We start from the raw sequence: 24,207 nt of genomic DNA, 5'->3' as shown, positions 1-24,207 counted from the left end.
ATTGTTCCCTGCATCCCGCATTTACCAGGTAAAACAAATGCTGATTCCACCAAGACAGTTACTGTTGCTCTTATGAGGACTGAGATGTGACATTTGTAATGCAACAACCCCGGGATCAGTTACTACATTTGCTCAGCACTAGGGCATTGGCTCAGATTCCAAAATAGATGCAAGTATTGAGGCCTTCCTTCATACTAGGTTTGCTTGACTTAATCTTATTTTCTCTTACTATGCTTTCGTATCTCACCTCTAAAGAAGAGATCTTTAGCTGGCTACTAACTTCTAATGTGTAGGGGAAACTATTAAACTGCAAAAAATAAAATGTGTCTGAATATCTAACCCGCTTGCCAGTGATTCTAAAAGCATACCTGGGATTTCTTTAAGGCCAAGGTCCTATCACTGAGGTAAGTTAACTTCTAAAATGAACTGCCTAACTGACCACCACCCTGCATCTTGTTGCCAACCTGCTGGTAGCAGTTTGTACATTTGTAAAAAAAATTAAAAATACGTTTTTTTGCAGTAAAATGTGCTGCTTTTCCTGATTTTACAAAAATTATAATTTAAAATGTTCACAGAATGTTGGCTCTGATAAGAATGTATGCATAAAGCTTCTATTAAAACATATAGTTATTGGTTACCAGACAATCCCATGACTTAAGAAAATGTTCAGCACAGTTTTTCATTTTATTAGTTTTTTTTTTTTTAAGGAGGTCACACATGGGTGGATCCCTTAAGCTCCCAGAGGTAGATACTGTGGAGGAAAGGAAAAGGGAGATCCTTCCTACCCCTCTTTTTGGACTAGACTCCGGTTTATAGTGAATGCTAGATCATCTCACCCCAGAGAATCTCTTGCAGGATACAGCCTAGCTATGGCCCGGACCCACCCGAATATATACATACACACTAGTATTGCACAATAGGTATTTATGTGGCCATCAAATGTAACTTTTATATATTATCATCATTGTAATGATAACAGAAATAATGAACATTACAATGAACAGAATAGATCTCCCCCCCACCCCCCCCAGACAATGTGCATCACCTTAATAGATTGGTCTAAACTCCCAGATATGTCAGATTGGAAACCAGTATTTGGGATGAAGGGGGATTAATTCACAAAGGGCATAACGTTTCAACTTTGCCCTTTGGCCAGACAGTTGCTTTACGCTAGAAGGATGAGACTAGTGAAGCCAGCTTTTTTGTGCATTCCACAATTTGTGGGGCAGGTGGAAATAAAGCCAAGCTCATAATTTTTATTAAGCCAAGCTTACAGCCGGATGAACCAGTCAGAAAGGGAGTTTAGAGAATTTTTTTACGTGTATCCAGCGTCATCAAAACCATAATATAGCAGGTTAGAATGGTGGTAAGAGACTCCAAGTGAAAACAGAAGAGCCAAGAAAGTAGAATTGAACATTAGGATATGAGTCCCATGTTTGAGCTTAGCGTGGTTAGAGAGAATGAGCTATTTTTATGAGCTGGCCCGTGTCAAAGACTAGGCCTATTTAGGGGCTTAAGAAAAATCAATCTGAAGACAAATGACGTATTAGTAGGCAATAAAGCACACAGATTTGACGGAACACATATACATGGGTGGCTACACAATTCTTTTTAACCAGCAGTGCTTTTTAAAGAAACGGTCTCTAGTTCTGCCTGGGTAGGCAATTTCCAACCACTCTTATTCGAACGTGGTTCCAGTCACAGTTCTTGCCCGGGATGGTTCCCTTTTCCAGGTGTGGAACATTCTTCATATTCTGTGATTTTCTGGATGGCTCTGCATTCTTTGTATATTTAGATATGCCTTCCAGTAATAGACATGTCCTAGATCGGTTTTGGATCCCTGGTCAGGTTGTGCGATCACAGTCCTCTCACCTGGCTTCCAGAGACCAACCCCAAACTTGATGCTGTGCATGGTTTCATATTTCAAGCAAGATCCCAGTCACTGGGGTTTTGGACACTTAATTAATGGTGGCTTCTATAGCGCTTGTTGTAACCTTGCAACTATATTGGTGCACAAGACAGCTGTGCACTCAGCAGTCAATTTTAATGGCAGCTAACCTTACCCCTTGCTAAGTAATCAGTTTAGCGTGGTTCCCAGTCACAGCACCTTACACCAAGTATATTATAAATTTGCCAAAATGGTAGTGAATTGCATGCATTATAACCCAATTCCCACTGAAAGCCATTAGTCCTAGGTGAAGCTACGCAAGTCCACCTGGCTGTCCACTGCAAAAAAAAAAAAAAAAACTTACATATGGCGTGAAGATTTTGACCCATCTGGGCTTCTTCTCCCCTCGAGCGTACTCAAAGCAAAAGGCCATCCCTTCTTCATCAGTGTCCCATCGCTGCATCTCGTCCCACTCGAAGGATATGACTTGGTTCTAAAACAGGACATGAGACATGTCACTTCAAAAGGAAGACTGATTCAGAGCTCATATTCGGGGCAGAGTGAGCTGAAGTCACAAAATGGAGTTGTTGCATCAAAATCAGACAACTTCAAGCGCAATGACGAGCACCTGCATAGGCTCCACAAACGAGCCCAGAGCCTTCAGGCGGCCTGGAGCGTCACGGGGAGTCGACCGGCATCAGGCGACCATGAGCTTTAAGCATTGCTGCCACAGCGCCTTGGGGTTTATGCCACAGCAGTCCTCACAGGCCTTAAAGTTGTGGGCCAATTCCAAAGACAAACCAGATAAGGGTCTGTACTAGACATCTTACTGTGACAGGAACCACAAGTTTAAACTCCACGGGTTTTTTTAGGGTGAGATTCTTGCTCAACGGGGTGACTGTCAAAAACATGTCAAAAAAGGTTATTCTAAAAGTGGACAGAGGTATCTGTCTCCAGATCTGCGCTGATGGCGCAGAAAGAAAAAACCTGATATCAGCGAGCTGGGGTGGTGCCCTCCCAAAGAAGAAAGGCCAGTTTTATTATTCACAACCTTAACCATCATTCCAACATAGGGTTCAACTCAGCTCATTTTGTTTTAGGGAACATCCCACCTTAAAACAGGATCTTCTATTCCTTCAAGTAAAAGATCATCAGAAAAGGCAGGTGCGTAGATGTGACAGATGGGGACCATTGACAAATGCTGACAGCAAAGGGATTAGGCAGGGAAAATGTCTGCAAGAGCATGGGGGACCAGGGGCATGACAAAGTTCTCTGTGGGATAGAAGTCATATCAAAAACACAAACAGTAAGTCAAAACACTGCAATAAAAAATTATAATTTAACAAGCCAAGAATCTCCAACAAACCTCAAGAGAAAACTTGTGTGGGCCTGCATGTAGTGGCAGGAACAGAGGAGTCATTAGATAATTCCCATCTTAATCTGCGTGAGGTTTGACATCACAAAATCTGTGTACACATTCCCAGAGGTGCAAACAGAAAATTTAAAGGAGGCAACAGAGGTATCATTACATGCTTTAAGACTTCAGGATTAACCAGCAATCACAAGCATGCCTAAAGAGAGCGATAAAAAGCTGCAGAGAAAAGCCTCAAAAACAACTTGATAGAATAAATGGCTAAAAATGCCAACTGAAGTAAGAAAAGGAGTATACAATCCGTAAGTACTGTATAAAGAAGATCACATAAATTGGCCTAACATGCAGATAGACATCCTCAAGAACAGGGTTCTGGTCACTAACTCACCTCGAGTTGCCCTTCTTCAGTGCAGGCATGGAGTTTAAAGTGCTTGATGCTGATGGCTGTGATGACATGACCCTTCCGCCGAGAGTCACAGGAGCAATGTGGGAAGATTATCTCATTGTAGCCCTCACACGCCCTTAACATGTTCAAATACTATAGAGGCAGACAAAAGGTGAGAGACAAAAACATGTTAGACAAGAGCTAAGCTTCCAACAGAATACAATGCCAAATTACTCCATATCCCTAATACTGAAAACTGATATAAAAATGTTCTACAGTACGGCCCTCACAATCATACAGTACAGAAAGCTCAATAGAGATCTTGCTCTAAAGATAGGACAAGAGGAAGGAAGGCCGAGTATGTTATTTCAGTTACCCTCCTTCTTCCTAAGAAGTCAGTGCAAGACCTTTTCTCTGGGCCTTGCTTGGGGGAAGGCATGGGTTACTGGGCAATATCCTGTATAGTTCCAGTGTAACACCAATGCATTCTAATTTAAAAGACACTTTTTGGTACTTAATTCATATTATAGGTTTCAATCTTTGGAATCTTCATTCCTGATAATGGTCACCAACAATGGGAGTGATTGGGGAGCAAAACGTGTATATACAGGTGTATATATATGATGCAGATTTGGTATAGTCATGTGATTTAATGATTTTAAAAGCACGCACGAGGCACTTTGCTAATTGTTTCCCATCCTGTGACCAAGGATTACGCCGAAACGCTTGAGGAGTGGATGTTCAGTTGCACCTTTGAAAATAAAAGCTGCAAACTTCAGAAATGGGCCTCAGTTTTGTTTCGTGTTTGAATTGTTGGGCTTCTCCGTGCCTAATGTTTGTGAGGCCGCCCTGTAGGGTCGGGGGCTCATGTGATTGGTGGACTGGAGAATATCTATCCCTATATATAAAAATATCTATATCTATATCTATCTATATATCTATATACACACACACTATATAGTAATAATGCAGTAGCCATAGTTAGGTCAGCGTTTCCATAACAACTTTGGCACAGTTTGACAAATCTTCACAAACCTTTCCCAAAAAGTAGAAACGTTTATTAAATATGGGTAGATGCACCCAATGATAGAGTACAAAGATGTCCACTTTTTGTGGAAGGATTTTGTTTATATATATTTTTTTTGTTACTTGCACTCCCGCCATGCACAGTTTCCTCTTCACAAATTTTATATAACTCTGACCCCGACGATACCCAACTGATCCTCTCCCTCAACAACGACCCCACCTCTGCCAGAGCCAGCTTCCAGGACGGAATGAAAGACATCGCAGACTGGATGAAGCTCAGCTGCCTGAAACTGAACTCAGACAAGACGGAAGTCCTCATCCTCAGCCCATCCATCTCCGCCTGGGAAGACTCCTGGTGGCCCCCTGCTCTGGGCCCCCCACCCAAGCCCACGGACCACGCACGCAACCTGGGCTTCATCCTTGACTCCTCCCTCACGATGGCCAGGCAGGTTACCGCCGTTACCTCCTCCTGCTTCAACACACTCCGCATGCTCCGTAAGATCTTCCGCTGGATCCAGGAAAACGGTCACCCAGGTCCTCGTCACCAGCCATCTGGACTACGGGAACGCCCTCTAAGCAGGGACCACCGCCAATCTACAGAAAAGACTCCAGCGCATCCAGAATGCCTCAGCACGACTCGTCTTGGACATCCCCCGACACAGCCACATCTCCACCCACCTGAGGGACCTGCACTGGCTCCCAGTCAGCAAGAGGATCACGTTCAGACTCCTCACCTATGCACACAAGGCTCTCCACGACTTGGGCCCCGAATACCTCAACAACCGCCTCACGTTCTACACGCCAACCCGCCAGCTCCGCTCCGCCAGCCTCGCCACCGTCCCACGGATCCGCAGAACCACCACCGGAGGAAGATCCTTCACCTACCTGGCGGCCAAGACCTGGATCACCCTCCCCACCCACCTACGACTCACCCAGGACCATCTCTCCTTCAGGAAGCAACTCAAGACCTGGCTTTTCGAGCAGTAGCATCCCCCCTCCCCCCAGCGCCTTGAGACCCTAGCGGGTGAGTAGCGCGCTTTACAAATACTCTTGATTGATATACATTTGCATGGACATCTCTATTCTACTCGTACCAACTTCATTCTCACCTTCTGCTGGAAAACAATCAAACAATGAGGTCGATGCCCATGCCCACTATCACCGAAAGGAGGAGTCACCTACCTCGTGACTGGAAAGACTTCTTCGAAGAAAAAAAAAAACAAGGTGCAAACATCCGGACCCAACACTAGATGGCAGGAGTATGCAAAGCATGTGATCTACAGCTCACATGCCTCAAACCTGTTTTGGGCATTTGCTAAAAAAATAAGACTTCAAGGTGGGAGATTTTAAAACACATCTTCCCAGATGTTAGTCTGGCAAGCACAAGATGAAGGCAACATTGTAGCAACTTAAAAATGAACTATCAGCTGTCAATATTGAGGCCTTCATATATTAGGGCCGCATCCACAGCCAATTTCATGGTGTTGGGTGATCTCAATCTTCACTTCAACGAGCCAACTGACCAAACGGCTATGGACCTCCAGAGCGATTTAAAAGAGTGTGAGTTGGACCTAATTAATTTTGGGCCCACTCACGAAAAGGGACACCTGCTTGACCCGATGTTCTCGAACATTCCCCGCTTTACAGCTAGGCCGGCCCTCCCCCTTCCATGGTCAGACCATTATTTGGTAACAGCACTTTGGCAAGCTGACCCACCACCTACAAGTACCAAACAGGCCTTCCTAGTGGATAGAGCCTGGTCCAGATTATCGATTGATAACTGGACCTCTAAACTGGAAGACACGTCCCCTCTTCCGGAGTCGGACCCAGTTAAGGCCGATGCTAACATCAACAACTGGTTATCCGCTTCTTTGGACGCTCTGATTCCTAAAAAGAGAGTTCAAAAGAGGGAGAAACGAGTTGGCTCAGCTCCATGGTACTCCGTAGATCTTCGCACCCTTAGGAAGGGATGTAAAAGGATGGAGAGGTTATGGAGGAAGAACTGGGAAGTCTCCAGGAAAGAAGAATATCGTGCGGCAATGAGGGGCTATAAGTCCGCCTTGCGACGCGCGAAAGCTTTATTCTTCGAAGACCGCATCCAATCTGCCTCGAGCTCTTCTAGGGAGAGCTTTAAAGTGGTTAAAGAACTGCTTAAAGTTCCGGAGCCGGCAGTCATACATGACAAACAAAAAAGCACGGATCTAGCGGAGTTCTTTCACACAAAGATCGAGAAGATCTTAGACTCCTTGCACCAGCCTGGTCTATCTCAGGAAAAGGGCAAGCAGGTGGTGGGAACTCAGGCCAGAACGATCGCTTTTGATATCGACACTTTTGGCCCAGTATCAGTGAGCGATGTCACCAAAACCCTATTGGCGATTAAAAGTGGCTCCCCCATGGACCCGGCCCCCATGAAGTTCCTCAAACAGGTAACGGCGTCCATTGCAGCTCCCGTGACAGACCTAATGAACGCCTCTTTTGTCCAGGGTGTGGTGCCACCCACTTGGAAAACGGCGGTTGTTAGGGCTCTCTTAAAAAAATCCAATTTGGACCCCACTGACCTGTCGAACTTTAGGCCCATTTCGTTGCTACCGGGTCTCGGCAAAATTGCTGAGCGGTTAGTCAACAAGCAGCTGTCGGCTTTTTTGGAGTCGAATGGACTCCTCCGGCCATCACAAACGGGATTTCGCCCAGGTCAGGGCACAGACACGGCCCTCTTGGCGGTCGTTGATGAAGCGAGACGTATTCTGGACTCAGGAGGATCAGTGGCAGTGATCCTCCTGGACCTCAGCGCGGCGTTTGACACCGTGAGCCATCAGGTGTTGATTCAACGGCTGGCTGAGGTAGGGGTGTCTGGGGTGGCCCTGCAGTGGCTGAGGTCTTTTCTCTCGAATCGAACGTTCCAGGTTTGGGATGGCCCTGAGAGGTCCAAACCCATCCCCCTCCAGTGTGGTGTGCCACAGGGCTCTTCGCTGAGCCCTACTTTATTTAATGTTTATATGGCCCCCCTGGAGGACGTAGTATCCCCATACGACATCAAAATCGTCAGCTATGCTGACGACACGCAGCTAGTGGTTTCCCTATCCCACCTGGCCGACAATCCGGATATCTTGAACCTCTGCTTGGCAGATGTTCATACCTGGATGGGAGAATCCTCCCTTAAGTTAAACGGCTCAAAGACGGAAATACTGCTGCTGGGAAGTAAAACCACTCTCTTCCCGTCACTTAGCTGGCCGGGATGTATGGGTGATCCCCCGGCCCCCAAAGAAGCGATCAAGAGCCTTGGAGTCTGGCTAGAACCAGACTTGTCATTTCGCACTCAAGCTAAGAAAACAGCAGGGGTGTGTTATGCCTTGCTTAGGTCGGCACGTAAAATCTTTCCTCTTTTACCGGCAACATCGAGGAAGCTGCTGATTCAGGGTCTTATAACATCTAGACTCGATTATAGCAATGCCATTTTCTTGGGCGCCCCTGAATCGACCTTCAAGACTCTTCAACAGGTCCAAAATGCTGCGGCAAGGCTGCTTATGGACATTCCAAGGACGCATTCAGCGAAACCGGCACTGAAGGCGCTGCACTGGCTCCCTGTGCGGGAGAGAGTGACTTTTAAGGCGCTTTGTACTGCCCATAAAATCCTCGCAGGTAAAGGCCCCCTCATTCTAAAAAACTTAGTTACCCCATACAAAGCAAGCAGAACGCTGCGATCAGAAGGGAAACATCTTTTACAAGTTCCTAGAGTCAAAAAGGCCCGTACGGGCGGGAGAAGATTCTCTTTTAATACGGCAAAGCTCTGGAACTCGCTCCCTCTAAAACTACGCGCTGAGCCCTGCACACTGAGTTTCCGTAAAGGTCTTAAAACCTTCCTGTTTCCTGCATAATGTGTCAACTTTGTCCCCATTACCATCGGATGTTGTCTGGAAAGCGCCGGGATGCCCAAGGGTAGCTGCGCGCTATATAAGATTTTAAATAAATAATAAATAAATAAATAATAAACTTGGGATTTTAAACCACTGGAAGACCTGCCCTCCGGCAACAAAAGACATTCTCAGTATTAAAAACGAAGGGCCAGATTTAGATCTTGCAATACACATTAGTCCGCCACAATGGCAATGGATACCCCATCCGCCGAAATATAAATCCTGTAAGATATAATGGGACTTCTATTTAGGCGGACAGGATATCAGTCACCGCTGTGATGGAGTAACCCGCCCGCCAAGATCTAAATCCAAATAAGGCAAGTATGAGCAGCAACCTCAGGGGGCAGTATAGGCAAACAACGTTCTCTGGGCAAGGCTGGTTTGTTTCGACTTCTCGGACGTCATGCCCCAACAGGGGCCAGATGGGCTGCGCTTTCTATGGGCTAACATACAGCAAAGTATGCTTTATAATTTATCCAGGAAGCTACTGAAGAACACTCAAGGGTTGCAGTCCCATTCTAAATCGCTCTGCACCCCTTCCTGTCTGGGCTTCTCTTAAGTAGGAATAAGCTATAATGTAGTGGCCTGAAATAGAGATTACTACATTCATAAAGACCATTAGCAACAAGAGAGTACCTATACAACAGACCTTGGTAGTGCCCAACTTGCATGCCATTCAACATCTTAAATAATAGAATTAGCCAACATCTGATTTACGTTGATGTATAGTCATCCATGTGTTGTGTAAAAACTTGGAATGTTACAACAAATGACGGGTTGGAGTTTAACCTTTCTTCTACATCAGCCTATTCAGAACATGCTGCTAAGGCAACTGCCAGCTGTGTTGCTGTTTATCTACCCACCTTTTTTGAGGATATAAATGGTCTGAGCCTGCATACTGGTGGATCTGTCTGGTTCGCAAACATGAAAAGGCCACGGACCAGCCAGTCACAGATCTCATTAGGCATCAAAATGGTGCAGATCAATGTGGACCAGGCAACAATAACCAATCCGCACACAGACATAACAGTTTGAACTTGTTAGGAAATACAAACGAGGCACTAGACTTTCAATAACAGTAATTCTATGGCAAATGCAATTCCAGTGGGATATGCTTTTGGGAATAGGGCTCAATCACAGTTTTTCTAGTGCCAAAAATAAATAGTAGCAACAAAGTACTCTATGGGTCACTTACACCCAACGACTTCGTCCGTATACAGGTTTTTAATATAGGGCAAACAAGTACTGAACTTTTAGGTCAAAGCCAAGTCTACTTGGATTTGGAGGATAAAATGTTCACTGTACTCAAAGAAATAAAGCAATTAAGATAAAATAAGATGTAGGGGTATCTTCTGTACATGAAGAAAGGCAGCAACCCATGGCCTACATTTTTCTAGTGCCGAACTGTCTAAAACCTGACTTGACTGCTTCAAAGATTACATTTCTGTAAAGAGTGAGCAGAGTGTCTGGCAAAACTGTACCAGCATTTTCATCATTATTAAGACTGCTTGTTTTTCACTAGTGGGTTCCAACATGGGGATCTGTTGAATGGAGCCAAATACTGCTATATGGAGAGGAGCTAAGAGCAGACTTTGCAACTGGTTTGATTAGGAGTATGATGCTCCAAGAGGCCAATGGGACACAGTCTTAGGATAAACTAGAGCAAAAAGGGAGATACTTTGTTTCAGGGATTTAAGATTATGAACAATCTCTTTTGATCATAAGAGCGAAAAGCAGAGCGCCAGAGTGTATTCAGTGCCAAAGGGTGCAGGAGAGGGCAAGTCATTCCTGAGAAATCGCAAGTAGAGCGCATTTTTAGAGAAAGCATTTAGGTTTACTATTTTCTTATCTTAGTTTTGGAACATACAACACTTAATTTCTAGTCTGCTGCCGCATACAAGAGGGCACCAGGACACCTAGTGAAAATGTACACTGGTGCTCTTTGAAAGGCCAGTTTGAACAGACATCCAACGGCTGAATGAGTATAAAAAGCTTTTGTTTTCATTTTCTTTACATCTGAGATAAAATGACCAATATTTGATCTAATTTGAATGAAGGTACTAAACAGCGGTGAACACTGAATTTTAAACGTTGTCAAGTATGTACTTAAATCAACAACAAGTATTTTTTACATTACATTTGGGCATTTAAAAATACTGGATGCCACGTGAAATCATATTACAGACACAAAAAAATATATTAAAATCTTCCATTTCAAAAGCTGTGAGTGGAATAATGTACAGATGGGAATGGCATTTGTGGAAGGCAGTCTAGTATGGATATGTAGGCTGATTGAATTGGGTTAGGTGGTTGGGAACTGTATGCTTGGGGGTTTGTGAGGTTTAACGGGCTGGCTGGTGGAAGAGGCATGCAGGTGCTTAGGAGCTGAAAGTGTTGGAGTAGATCTTGCAGGAGGTCAAGCATGGCATGGGTCATGAGGCATCAGGCATGGTATGAATGGCCAGATGTGGCATGATGTATGAGAAGATCTTACCATTACCATCTTTCTCTGCTCGGAAAGCTTCTGCAACTGATACGATTTCTCCTCAGCCTTGATATAACCCTTCTTTACATCATCGAGGGCCTAAGAGGTAAACAATGAAGCACATGTTGAGCAAACTTTGGGTCTACGATCCACTTCGGGGGACATTGGGCGAAAGACACATTTTCAAGTGACCAGACATTCTCCCATGACTTTCTACTTTCACCTTTGTCACAACTCCTTTGGATCAAATGTAAGGACAGCGGAACACTGATGCTGTATTTGGCATTTATGACCAATGAAGGTTGGCAGGAGATATATAGGATATTTAAAGTCACCAAGAGATAGACCAGAATGAGGACTATGGCAGAGTTACTTTATAAAGTCACAGATCTTCAAGGTGTCAACTTCTTTTAATGTAAGGTACAGGGTACTTATTCTTTACAATACATACTCCCTGGACTCCCACCATCTTATGAAAGATGCACCATGGATGCAGAAAAACTGGGAATGCGATCTGTGAATGTAAACACACCAATGGTATGTAGTAGATAACTTCAAAATGTACCCTCTGCAGCTTAAAATGTCACTTGTAAAAGCGGTTGTAGTTTAGAACAAACAATGGGTAGAGTGTGGTTTCCCAAAGCCGAGGTTCTAAAGTGAATTAGACAAAAATGCTTCCTCAAATGTCTCCTCTTCAGCGGTTTGTGAGTGTTCAGGCAAAAATCATCCCGACTGAAAAGCTAATTATCATTCAATTGTTCAAACAATTGTTTTTCTGCTCCGTGACCTACATGTGTTGTTCTACCTATAGACACCATGTCACAAATTAACTGTGGTAAATTATAATAGGGTTGAGATGCCATTTTCTTTATACAGTTTAACAGTGATGTTACGAGACTAATATGAAAATTAGAAATTATCCATTTATTACAAGTACCATGTATTCTATAAAGATACACAAGCAGATTATAGCTCAACCATTTACTTCTATGGAGTATTGATGGGCTTCTTTTTAGTCATTCCCATAGACCGAATAATACAATGGCAAAAAGAGAAGGAAATGTTTATGTCCACTTTTTGTTCAATAGTCTCCTTTACTTCTGCGTTACCTGGTGGAAAAAATAGGTCACTGCCAGGTCGTTGTCATTCAAGAGAACTTCTTCTTCTGTCGTGAACAGCCACTTTCGGACAGTCAAGCAAGTCCCAGGAACAGCAGAGGTATAGTTTTGTACATAGAGTTTGTGTGGAAACTCATTAGGTGCCAGCTTGCGCACTGCAAGAAAGGGAATGTTATTTAGACATCACTTGACCAAACTTTTGATCATGCCACAACTATATAATAAAAGGGAAAATGTTACTTGCAGAAGTACCTCTGTGGCTCTAGTCCATTGTTGGCTCCATATGTTCACTATTTAAACAAGTAAACTAGTGCAAGGTGGTTGGAAAACGCGTTTAAAGCTTTCAAATTTTGATACAAATGTGCAGTTCCTCTGGTGGCCATGGCTCCATCCCGTTCTATACCCACATTTTGGTTAAAACAATGCAATCAACCGATTAATCTTAAACCCCATTTGTGATGGAGAAGGTCAACAGGCACTGTTGATGTAAAGGAGTAAATGTACTAGGAGTACACAAGTTACTAATGGCATAACTCTCCTTGAACAAGTGTGGAACTCTCTCACATTGACTTCGAAGGAGAAAAGATTGCCAATAAAAGGATGCAGACACAATCGCGGTATTGGAGATACACTTAAGATAGAAAACTTCACATCCTGTCTCAATTCTTAAGAACATTTCTATGAAATTTGATTATCCTGTAGCCACACAAGATGATTTGGAGGGAGTTCATGGATTGGCCTAGGTGGAAGATCCCAGCAGAAATTGCAAATTGTAGTTTTGAGAATTCAAATTTAAGAAAGCCACAAATGTTTAGGAAATAGTCGCTGAGAAAGAATGTGTTATTTTTTTTACCAAAAGGACTACTTAGAAAAATACAAACAGGGCGAAGGCATTTCTTGGAACGATTTTAAAATGCAACAAAAGTGCACATTGTCCAGAATAATCTAAGAGAAAGCACAGCTGCACACAATCCCATGGACTACATGCCCTCAAGGGGCACTAGGTAAACATCTTCGGGCATAAGACTAACAGCAAACGTTTGAACCTTCTGAGTTAAGGGATCATTTCCTTGTCCAAACTACAACCTCTAAACTTCCTTTATAGCTTCCCTAGAGAACAAACTAAAATCTATACTTTTGGTACTGCCCTCCAGGCTAAAAGTAAAACCTTGCTTCTGGACTATTCTCCTAGGTTAGGTTAAAACATGACAGGTTTGAAACTCCCTTGCTGAGGTTTGGAACATCTGGAGTCCGAACAGTGCCACAACAGCTGTGTACATTCACAGGGTTCAGGATGTCCCACACAGCCAAGTATTGTGTACACTCTTGATTAAGACCAAAAGTATGAAAACCCTTCCATTGTGGACATGGTCTGGGTAACGGTAAGACATCTGTATTATTTTATACGGATCCATTGAGACCTCAAATGAACCCTTAAAGCCCATGTTGGCACAACAGAAGGTGTTGAAATGTCTCGATTGACATGGACGGAGTGAATGTCAAGAATTCCCTAGATGTTAAGAGTAACATTCTTAAGGTCAAAGAGAAGTGTGGCTCAATGGTTAGAGCGGCAGACCCTGATGCAGAGGTCTAGCCCGGGACCAGGGTTCAATTCCCCGCCTCGGCGGGTCTTGGGCTCAAAATTCCACGGACCTGATAATTCTCGCCTCGGTGCCTATTCCAATCATGAAGTCCCACTCTGCAACTCTGGGCAATAGCTTGCTTAATCTCCACAACGGCCCCCCCCAACGCTAAGGATGCCTGGCCTCCACCTTGGGGGTGCCCAGGAGTGGACACCTCACAGGGAAAGCCAGGATGGGTTCCACAGCGGTATTCGTACAAGCGCCTTGAGACCCTTGTGGGTGAGTAGTGCGCTATACAAGTATCAAATTTACAATTTACAAAGAACCAGAAAAAAGTTCTACAACCAGTTTCAATGCCTGAAAGACTCAGGATATTTCTGTCTTCATTCTCCAAGCTTCCAGAGATTCTTTCTCAATGCCAAGAGCCACCACTGCTTGGTGCTCATCAGGAAAATGTAAGACTTTGCTCCAGAAGAAAGAGCAAAACAAAAAAACTGAAGTTTTAGCTGTAGTGCAGAAAACCTCATACTGATCACTCAGCTAATAGAGAGGATCACTGATGAACATTTATGAGGAGAGACAGGTAGCCGCGATGAACCAATTCGGGCATCCTGGTGCAGGCAGTATTTAGTGGATGGTATCCATGATGGGTACTGGATACTGTTTGGCACAGGTGTTCCAGGGTCACAAATACTCGTGCACAATTACTAAACTAAAAAGAATAGGTGTGCATGCCCAAATGAAACAGGCATTTTAAGGCATGGGCAAAGTGGGCTATGGCCCAAGGCCCCAGCCTTTAAAGTTGCCCCTCATGGACCCGGCTCTGTTTTGCAGAGAGTCTTGCTCTGAGGACCTTGAATAATTCTTAAACAGATTGTTTAAAATACGTTTAACTTTAATTTATTATCAGGATGATATGTGAGAGTATTACAGACATTTTGCAGAGAAATGTTGTGTTTATGTTTAAAGCAACATCCATCAAAAATGGGCCTCACATATGAGAAATGGGATGGGGTCACAGATTATTTGCAGTAATATTTGTGAGCTGCTGTTGTGTAACAATATTGAAAACACATCATTATCCGTGCATATTTGGTGTAAACACATTTAGAATTTGGACAAGTGTGTCGGTGCACTGTCAGTGACCGGGCATGAAAGAGCTGACATTTGATAATATATACAAAGTTATTCTGATCCGGGCCACCAAAATAGTTTAACACCGGGCTCCCAAAATCCTTAAGATGGCCCTGCAGGAGCACATAGGCTTAAAAAGAATGTAAAACTCAGACTGCCTGAATTACCTTTTCTCATTTCCATGCAGACAAAATAAGGGAGTTAAAATTGAGATATACACAAATAACTAGAAGCTGCATAGACTTTACAGGGCCACAACAGGGTAGCTGTCTTTATACAGCTAATTTCCGTAACACGTGGTCCAGGGGGTAACATATGGTTTTGTAACTGCCTAGTTAAGTCTCGGCTAGTGAAAAGAAATACTGTAGTAAAGCAATCAATAGGACCAAGGTACAAAACAGAATGCAACAATGGCTATGATATGTTTGCCTTCTGGTGGTCATAGCTGCAAGACTAGACAACTGCGAAAATCTGACCTTGTGTAACTGAGATTCCAACAGACTTACCAAACTTCAAACAAACCAACCCACCAGTCAAGCACTTGCGAGGCAGACCACTTTAAGGTTCGAATAAAGATCTGGTTGTTTACTCCCAGGGTGGAGAAAAAGTGTATGACCGCATCAGAGAACCCAATTTCAAACCAGAGTCCTGTCCCCTCAGATTTGCTCGGTGCCCCTCCCGACAAGGAAAACATTTGACTAATGCTGCCCGGAAGTAGTCCTACTTAGAGAGTCGCACCCAAAAATACATTACACAGGAAGACTTTAGGGGAGATTGTTCAAGAGGCTCTGGTGACTCTGGGAAGGGTGACTCCACCTGAAAGCAGTGACAAAGGAATAGAGCAATCTTGAGAACCAATCACGGTTTTCTGCATAAAGTGTTTTTCAAATTTTTAGGTCTCACCTAGCGTTGCAGTGCGCATTCGCTGCTCGCTCTGCGAGGGCTTCTCGCGATCGATTTCCTTTTAGAAGTGGAGTGTAGGCTCAGCTCCTTTTAATTGGCTTGCGTCATCCTCCATGCTAAACGCTGGTTGCCCATTGTAAAGGAGGCTTTTTAGTCCCTCCTCGTTACTGGCCTGTCTCCTTTTGGCCCCGCCTACCCGGACTGGATCTTTTACTCGTGGCGTGACACTGTGTCTTATTAGCCGCTAAGCACTTTTTTCTTGTATTAGCACCTTTATCTTCAAGAATAGCTGCTGCGCCTTTTATTTCTCTGGCACGGCTTGTTCTATTATGAAGACGTGAACGCTGGGGGCAATTGTACTTCACGACTGGTCCAACCGTTGCCACAGAGTTGATGCGTCTACAATTTGTCCCGTCAATCATGTTAGACGAACTCCTTAAACTGCCAAAAGACGTGGGCGGAAGATGTAATTCTGGACTCGGTGCCTTAAATCCAGTCACTGGGAAATTGAAGCACCAAGCCATTGCAGGATACCTGCCAACATCTGCAAGAGGTGCATTCAGCCAGCAACGGTGACAGCGCATGAGGCCAGGCATGGGGTGTACCAGCTAGCAAACAAAAGGGAAACTGCTCGCGCATTTCACAACACTCTCCTTAAGCTTGTAGGGGCTTTACAAAAACTTCATAACACTTTCACCTTTTTCACATTTCTTTTATGGTTGGTGTTCCAGTTATATCCTGATGCTCGGGTGCTTTCCGAGGCTCTCCCAAAATCCCTAAATACTTGTGTTCTGAAGTGCTGCATCTTCACTTCCTTATTTGGTCGCTGCCGCTTTTCTTTGCCTAGTTTCTGAGTTCTGGGGAAGCTACCCTTGCGGCCCCACCTTTCCTCCCTGCCGTCTGCCTCAGCAACCTCCCCCCCACACATCCAGGCGGTGGCATGGGGTCACTGACTCAGCCTCCTCTGACGCCTTAGCCAATTGCGCCGAGCTCTATGCCCATGTAAGGAGCACCCGCCCTGGATAGGAAACTAGGGCACCAGGGCACTGTACAGAAATCTTCCCTGCCTCTACTGTGGCAGTGTGTGGGCACAACAGCTTATCTCCTCCCCCGCCATGTCCCAGTAAGAGGACCAACCAAGGCCAGGCGGAAAGCTCCCCGGAGTCACTGATCAAGTTACCGTATGTTATATGGTATTCAGTGTTGTGGTATGTCACAAGATGGGCTGGTACATTCCATTAGGGTCATTTAAGGTACGGTATATTAGGTTAAAGTGTGGTGCGTTACGATATTATATGGTATATGCTGGTCCTGTATGTATTTTGTGTTATGTTCTGGAGTTGGATTGTACCGTTTTGTCATGGTATGTGGCGAGTATGGACGGTATATCATGGTACAGCACAGTACGACAAGTTATGGTATATTATGGTACTGCCTGGTATTTTAGGTTATTGTGCAGTATGTTATGATACGGCATTGTAGGTTATATTAAGTACCGTTATGGTTTGATATGGTATGCTATGGTAGAGTTAGGTACTTTATGGTTCACTATGTTGTGGAATACTATTGTGTGTTATGGTATTATACGTTGTGGTCTGTCAAAATCATATGCGTTCCGTGTGCCCTACCAGGTGCATGGATTCTTGGCTGTCCAATATTTTAAGAGAGAGATATGCTGCTACCTCCGACCCGAGTGATGGATGGAATTGGACAGGAGCTTCAGAGACCACACATGCCCCTCTTCGCCTGGAGAGAGTGAGCGGCCTGCCAGGGGAATAAAGGAAGAGGGGCCAGCCAGGGGAATGAAGGGGGAGAGTCCTGGCAGAGCACGCACAACGGCTCGTGTTTAGACCTCACAGGCGTGTGGGCACAAGATGGTCCAGGGCCTGCAGGTAGCTATAAACCCTCATTGGATCTGGCTTCAAGAACAGCTCTAAGGTACGCACTGCTTGCTATTTCAGTCCGGGGCTATGGTGACTGTTTAATGAAGCACTCTTGGACAGTAAATGGAAACTTTGAATTTTTCATGTGTGCTCCTTTCCTGTTGTGACTCCTGTCCTCGAGGGCAGCAACGGGATATGAAAGCACACGTGTCATGAGCTCGCAGCTGGCCCTTCTATGTTAGTGTCATGCCTTCTGTACAGAGATATGACTGCACGGCCCCAGTGAAAGAAGGCTTTTCATTGGAAGTGAATTAGTTTAACATGCTTATGGGTGGAATACATTAGAGAACATGCTTTTGGTACTATGTACCAGTACCCCGGGGAGCATAGCACCCCAACCGAGCCCATGTTGCCCAGTGTTCATGCACCTGGAGTTACCAGATGGCGTAAATACCCCATTGAGCTCTACTGGCTTCACCCCCCAACACCCCCCCGTCCTGTGTGTCAGCCCGGGCTGAGACAGCTTCCCGGGCACACACACAACAGTGTTTGAGCTGCCAGCCACACCGAGTACTTCACAGGTCTTTAAAAGACCATTCACTTAACGAGGCTTCGGTGTTTTTTACACCCCTTAGACCCCCTGCATCTCCCCTCTGCCTACAGCTGGAAGAATTAACACCCCCCCCCCCACCCCTCGAACCAATAAAGAACTCTACAAAAAAAGACCTATTTTTGAAACACTGCACAGCTCTACAAGTAAATCTAAAACCAGGAACGTCACTATGCACCACATACACTCCATAGCACATGGATAAACGACCTTGTCATTTACAATGCTATTTACAACGCCAATAGCTCTAACTTAAGCACAATTGTGAGACCTATTGCATTTCCAATGCTTGTTTATATAAGCTAGACTCTAGAGTAGTCCATTTTCTTTCCACACCCAGAGACCGTGGTGGAAAGAGTATTGCACACCTTAGATGTTAAGAGTGTTAATGTTTTCACTTATTAAATAAGACCAAGTTACTCTTAGTGGCATTTGAAAAAGGAAAAGAAAATTAAATTTCAAAGTCAGGGCTCACAAGGGAGATAGTAATATGCATTTAAATATGCTAAGCAAGTGAAACACTATCACTACATTCTGTGCCAAGGTCACATTCCACAAGGAAAAAGGGAGTTACAAGGGTTTTCTTGGGTAATATACCACTAGTATGTAAGGGTGCTACATGGTGAACACACATTTACTAGGCATTACTGCGAGGATATTCAAGACCGGAAAGAGGCTCAGGCTAGCCTAACTGAGCAACTCAGGACTTTACTTTAGACAGCTGTCTCATCTGCTCACTAGCCATCGCTTGAGGGCGAGTGGACTCCTTTAAAGTGCATGCAAAGCATGCGATTTACACCAACACGTTACAAATGTAAAAGGTTGCTCTCCTGTAACGAAATAGTTACTTTCCTGTAGGAGTTGTTTTGCAGCTTGAAGAATTTTCTGGATTCACATGTTGTGCATCATTTCGCCATCTAGTGGTTGGGTCCGGAATTCTCTTTTTTTCCTCATTTGGTTGCGGTCGACCACCATTTGGCACCAGGTACGTCCCCTGTGTGACGTCAGATGGTATCCTTGAGGTCGTCGTGCATGGTTGCCATCGTCGGATTCTTTTTTCTGTTTTTCCTATGTTTTGTAATCCTTGAGATGGTTTTGATAAATACTGATGTAGTCCTTAACTTCCCCACTGGTTTGTTTTCCTTAAAGGGAAGCCAGGTAGGTCGCATGTGAATCCAGACCATTCTACTACCTGCAAAACTACTCCTACTGGTAAGTAACCATTACGTTTTGCAGCGTGAATCCTTTTCTGGATTCACATGCTGTGCATCAGATTACGTAGCGGTTTGTCCCGTGTTTGGGATGCTGTGGTGAAATGTGTATGTCCACACAATAATGCTTCGTTAAGGTGTGTGGTGATGCCCATGTTGCTGCTGCGCAAATGGAATCAGTGGGTACATTGGCCATAAATATCAGCGTTGCTTCTTTCTCTCTCATTGAGTGAGCTGTTGGTTGCCTTGTTAGTTCCTTTTGGGCATTGCCATAACATAATTGGATAGCTTGTACTATCCATCTTGCAATAGTTGCTTTGGTGACAGCTGATCCTGTTTTGGTATGTGCGTAAGCAACAAACCATTGCTTTGTTTTCCTGATTGGTTCTGTTTTCTGCAAATAATACAGTAGTTCCTCCTTACATCCAGGGTAAAGAGGCTTCTCTCTGCTTTCATTTTTGGGTTTTGGAAGAAAACTGGCAGGAGAATGTTTTGATTTAAGTGATACTTAGATACCACTTTTGGCAAAAATTGTGGGTTTGTCTTTAAGATTACTTTATCCTTGTTGATTTGCAAGTAGGATGCTTGTATCGTTAATGCTTGCAGTTCACTTACTCTCTGTAGTGATGTTATCGCAATGAGAAAGGTTGTCTTTAGAGTAATATGTTTGAGGTCCGCTGTATGCATGGGCTCAAAGGGTTTTGTCATCAGTTGAGAAAGTACTGCATTTAAGCTCAGAGTTGGTACAGGGGCAGCTCTTGGTGGAGCCATTCTTTTTGCTCCTTCTAAGAATCTTTTGATGACTGTTCTTGTAAAAAAAACTTTTGAATGATTTTCCTCTTGTGTATACCACTATGGCAGCAAGGTGCACTTTAAGGCTGGAAGAGTTGATGTTGCTGTCCAAGAGGTAAGTAAGATATGTAATAAGTGTTTGTGTATTGATTGAACTAGTGTTGTTGTTAGCGGTGCACCATGTGGTATATCGCTTCCATTTTGCTGTATAACATTTCCTTGTTGACTGTTTACTTGCTTCTTTTAGAATTTCCATGGTTCTCAACGGTAGATTGAGATGCCCAAATTCTATGTATTCAGGCACCAGGCTGCTAGTTGTAGCGTTGCTGGTTCCAGGTGAAAAATCTGGCCCTGTTGCATTGTCTGCAGGTCTTTTTCTGCTTTGATCCTGACTATTTCTCCTTTGGATAGTTCTAGGAGAGTGGAGTACCATGTTTGCCTTGGCCAATGAGGAGCAATCAGAATCATATTTGTTCCTGGCTCCTTTCCTTTTTGTAGCATCTTTGCATCAGAGGTATTGGTGGAAAAACGTAAACCAATGGCTTTGATCAATTTAGTGAAAGCGCATTTCCCTTTGACAGGTGGTGTGGAAACTGCGAGGCAAAGCATTGGCATTTCTTGTTCTGCATTAATGCAAACAGGCCCAACACTGGTGTTCCCCCAGATGTTGGATACAGTACTGTTGTCTGTTTCAACTCCCATTCGTGGGAGCAGTTGTCTTGTCTGCTCAGTTGGTCTGCTGTGATGTTGTCTACCCCTGGTAGATGTACTGTCTGTAGATAGATCCTTTGGGGTATCGCCCAATGCCAGAATTCCAGTGCAAGGTTGATCAGGGGAAAGGACCTTGTTCCACCCTGTTTGTTCAAGTACAACATTGAGATGTATTGTCTGTTTGCATTAAGACGGTTTCCCCATAATATGTTTCTGGAATGCCTTGAGTGCCAGACAAATTGTTTTCATCTCCAAAAAATGTATGTGTTTCATGGAGTCCTGTTCACTCCATTGACCATGAACTTTAGCTTGTTGAGATGTGCCCCTCAAACGTTGAGGAATGCATCCGTGGTGACTGTCACAGGAGTTGGGTCACTGAAAGGTCTCCCCTGAGCTAGGTTGTTGGATACCCACCATTGTATCTCTGCTTGCACCCTTTGTGTAACAACCACTAGATCCTCCCAACTTCCTGTGGCTTGTGGCCAGCTGTTGGTGAGCCATTCTTGAAATGGGTGCATGTTTAGGCGAGCGTGAGGGATGAGTGGGATACATGATGCCATCATGCCCATTAGTTTAAATACTTTCCTCACTATCAGAGACTGGCCCCTCTGGTAAAGGGCTGTGTCGTGACGGATAGCTTGTATTCTGGCTTGTGTGGGATAAGCCTTTGCGTTTGCTGTGTTCAGTTTGGCTCCCAGGAAGGTTTTTTCCCTTTCTGGTGTTGTTGAAGATTTCTTGTGGTTTATTGAGAAAACCCAGGATTTGTAGTTGTTTGTTTCATGCGTCCCCTTATTAGCCAGTCTTCTAAGTAGGGGTAGACGTGGATTTTCTCTCTTCTTAGGTGTGCCGCCACTGCGGCTAAACACTTTGTGAACACCCGTGGAGCAGATTTTATGCCGAACAGGAGTACCTTGAATTGGAAGTGTGTTCAGTTGTGTAGAAATCTTAGGTACTTTCTGTGCTTTTTGTTCATAGGGATATGTAAGTAGGCATCCCTGAGGTCTATTGTTTCCAAGTAATCCCCTTTTCGAATCTGTGGGATTTATTGAAGGGTACACATCTTGAATTATTGTGTTAGTATGAACTTGTTTATGAATCTTAAGTCCATGATTGGCCTTGGAGTCTGGTCTTGTTTGGGTACTAGGAAGTATGGAGAGTAGTTTCCTTTGTACCACTCTTGAATTGGTACCTTTTCTATTGCCTGTTTTTGGTATAGTTCTTTATTTATTTATTCATTTTATTTAATGAATTTATATGGCGCAACAGGTACCCGGAGGTTTTCCGGCACCCTCGACCTGCACTAAGTTAGGGGGGGGGGGGGGGTGTCAAGGTAGTTTATTGATTGAACAGCCATGTTTTTATGCCTTTTCGGAATTTTACGTAGTTCTGTTGCAGCCGTAGCTGAAGAGGTAGCGAATTCCACAGGACAGTAGCCAACTGAGCGAAGGAGCGCCCGCCCCATCCACACCAGTTTGAATCTAGGAACTACGAATTTAGCTTGATTCGATGAGCGAAGATGACGAGTAGGAATGTATTTTTGGACCAGCTTGCAAAGATAGCTGGGAGTCATAACCGTGTTGATTCCGAACATAAAGCAGTGTGCTTTGAATTTAGGGCAATTGCCAATCTTAAGCCAGTGTAGATCGCATAGATAGTCATTGGGTCATTCTTAGGAGGCAAGATATAGTAGTCTGGCTGCAGCATTTTGGATCACTTGCAGCCGACGAGTGACCTCTTTATTGGTTCCTAAGTATAAGATGTTCCCGTAGTCCAGTCTTGAGACAATGAGGGCCTGGACTACTGTTTTTTGGGCCCCTTCTGGTAGCTGCCAAAGGATTTTCCTCAGCCATTTTAAAATGGCAAAGCATATTGAGGCGGTCTTCACTGCTTGTTGTCGCGTTGACAATTTGTCATCAATCATGATGCCCAAGTTGCGAACAGACTGCACTGGTTGAGAGATAGGACCCATTTCATTTGGCCAATGCACAGGACCCCAGAGCTCTTTTTGTTCGCCAAGGATAAGAAGCTCGGTTTAGCCGCCGTTAAGCTTAAATGTATTGGAGTGCATCCAATCCGCGATCCTTTGGAGTCCAGTGAGAAGGGGAGACACCTCAGCCTTGTCAACTGCCGATAAAGAGAAGACAAGCTGTGTGTCATCTGCGTAGGAGAATATAGTAGTAAGGCCGGCTTCTTCTGCTATTGTCGCCAAAGGAGTTTTATATATATATATATATATATTAAAAAGCAGCGGACTTAAGATAGAACCCTGAGACACTCCATAAGGGGAGACCAAAGTGCTAGAATTATTGCTCTTAGAGAAAACCTGAAAAGATCGATTAGATAAAAAGCTCACTAGCCATTTCACTAGCCATTTCAGGGTGAAGCCACCAACCCCCTTAGTTTCCAGAGTTTGGATAAGGGTTGCATGGGAGATGGTGTCAAAGGAGGCACTCAGATCCAATAATATGAGTGCCACCGTGCCACCCCTGTACAGTCTCTGGCGAATTGTTTCTGTCACTCCCAGGAGTGTAGATTCTGTTGAGTAGCCTGCTCTGAACCCAGATTGAGACGGGTGCAGAAGATTGTTGGCATTAACAAATTCCGACAATTGGTTATTCACATGCTTTTCCAAAATTTTGGAGAAAGCCGGTAAAAGTGAGACAGGGTGAAAGTTAGAGAACACTTCTGGGTCCCCGTTAGCTTTCTTCAGTAATGGTAGGACCATGGCGTGTTTCCATGTGTCCGGCATCACTGCTTCCTCTAATGAGGCATTAAGGAGTTCCCTAATTTCATTTAACATGCGTGGGTCAAGTTGTTTTAGAATGTGTACCGGGATAAGAGCATTCGGGGATCCAAACTTAATGGTCTTTAAAGTCTCCTTAAAGGGTATTGGATCTAACAATTGCCAGCTGGTAAGTAGATTCCCGGGAGATTCTACCAGCTCATTAATGTAACTGGAAGTCGTTAGAGTGGGTACCGGGCTGTTCTTAGTTTGTCCTAAAGTCGGTGTAAATTTTTGAGATTTTATCATTGAAATAGTTCGCCAACTGGTTGCATTGAGTGACCGATAGCTTAGGGGGTTGTGGTTGATGTGCTGCACCCGGCAAATCCTGTACCACCTTAAAAAGAAGTTTAGGATTGTTTTGTGCAGCAAGGATGTTATTTTTCGTAAATTCTGCCTTTGCCATCTTG

The 24,207-nt window shown here is 44.2% G+C and overlaps 1 protein-coding gene across 1 annotated transcript in view; it reads right to left on the bottom strand.

The window, feature by feature from the left end:
* Positions 1 to 24,207, bottom strand: part of SNX27 (sorting nexin 27) — a 145,941-nt gene that overhangs the window by 16,282 nt on the left and 105,452 nt on the right. Inside the window, exons 7-10 of the mRNA XM_078669586.1 lie at positions 12,180 to 12,343; positions 11,080 to 11,169; positions 3,649 to 3,798; positions 2,253 to 2,381 (exon numbers count right to left, since the gene is read on the bottom strand). Of these exons, the coding sequence (XP_078525712.1) occupies positions 2,253 to 2,381; positions 3,649 to 3,798; positions 11,080 to 11,169; positions 12,180 to 12,343 (533 nt within the window). The remainder of the gene's footprint in view (positions 1 to 2,252; positions 2,382 to 3,648; positions 3,799 to 11,079; positions 11,170 to 12,179; positions 12,344 to 24,207) is intronic.

This window comes from Lissotriton helveticus, chromosome 12 (genome assembly GCF_964261635.1).
Source record: "Lissotriton helveticus chromosome 12, aLisHel1.1, whole genome shotgun sequence".
Lineage (NCBI taxonomy): Eukaryota > Metazoa > Chordata > Amphibia > Caudata > Salamandridae > Lissotriton > Lissotriton helveticus.
This window is presented reverse-complemented; position numbering and strand designations above follow the sequence as displayed.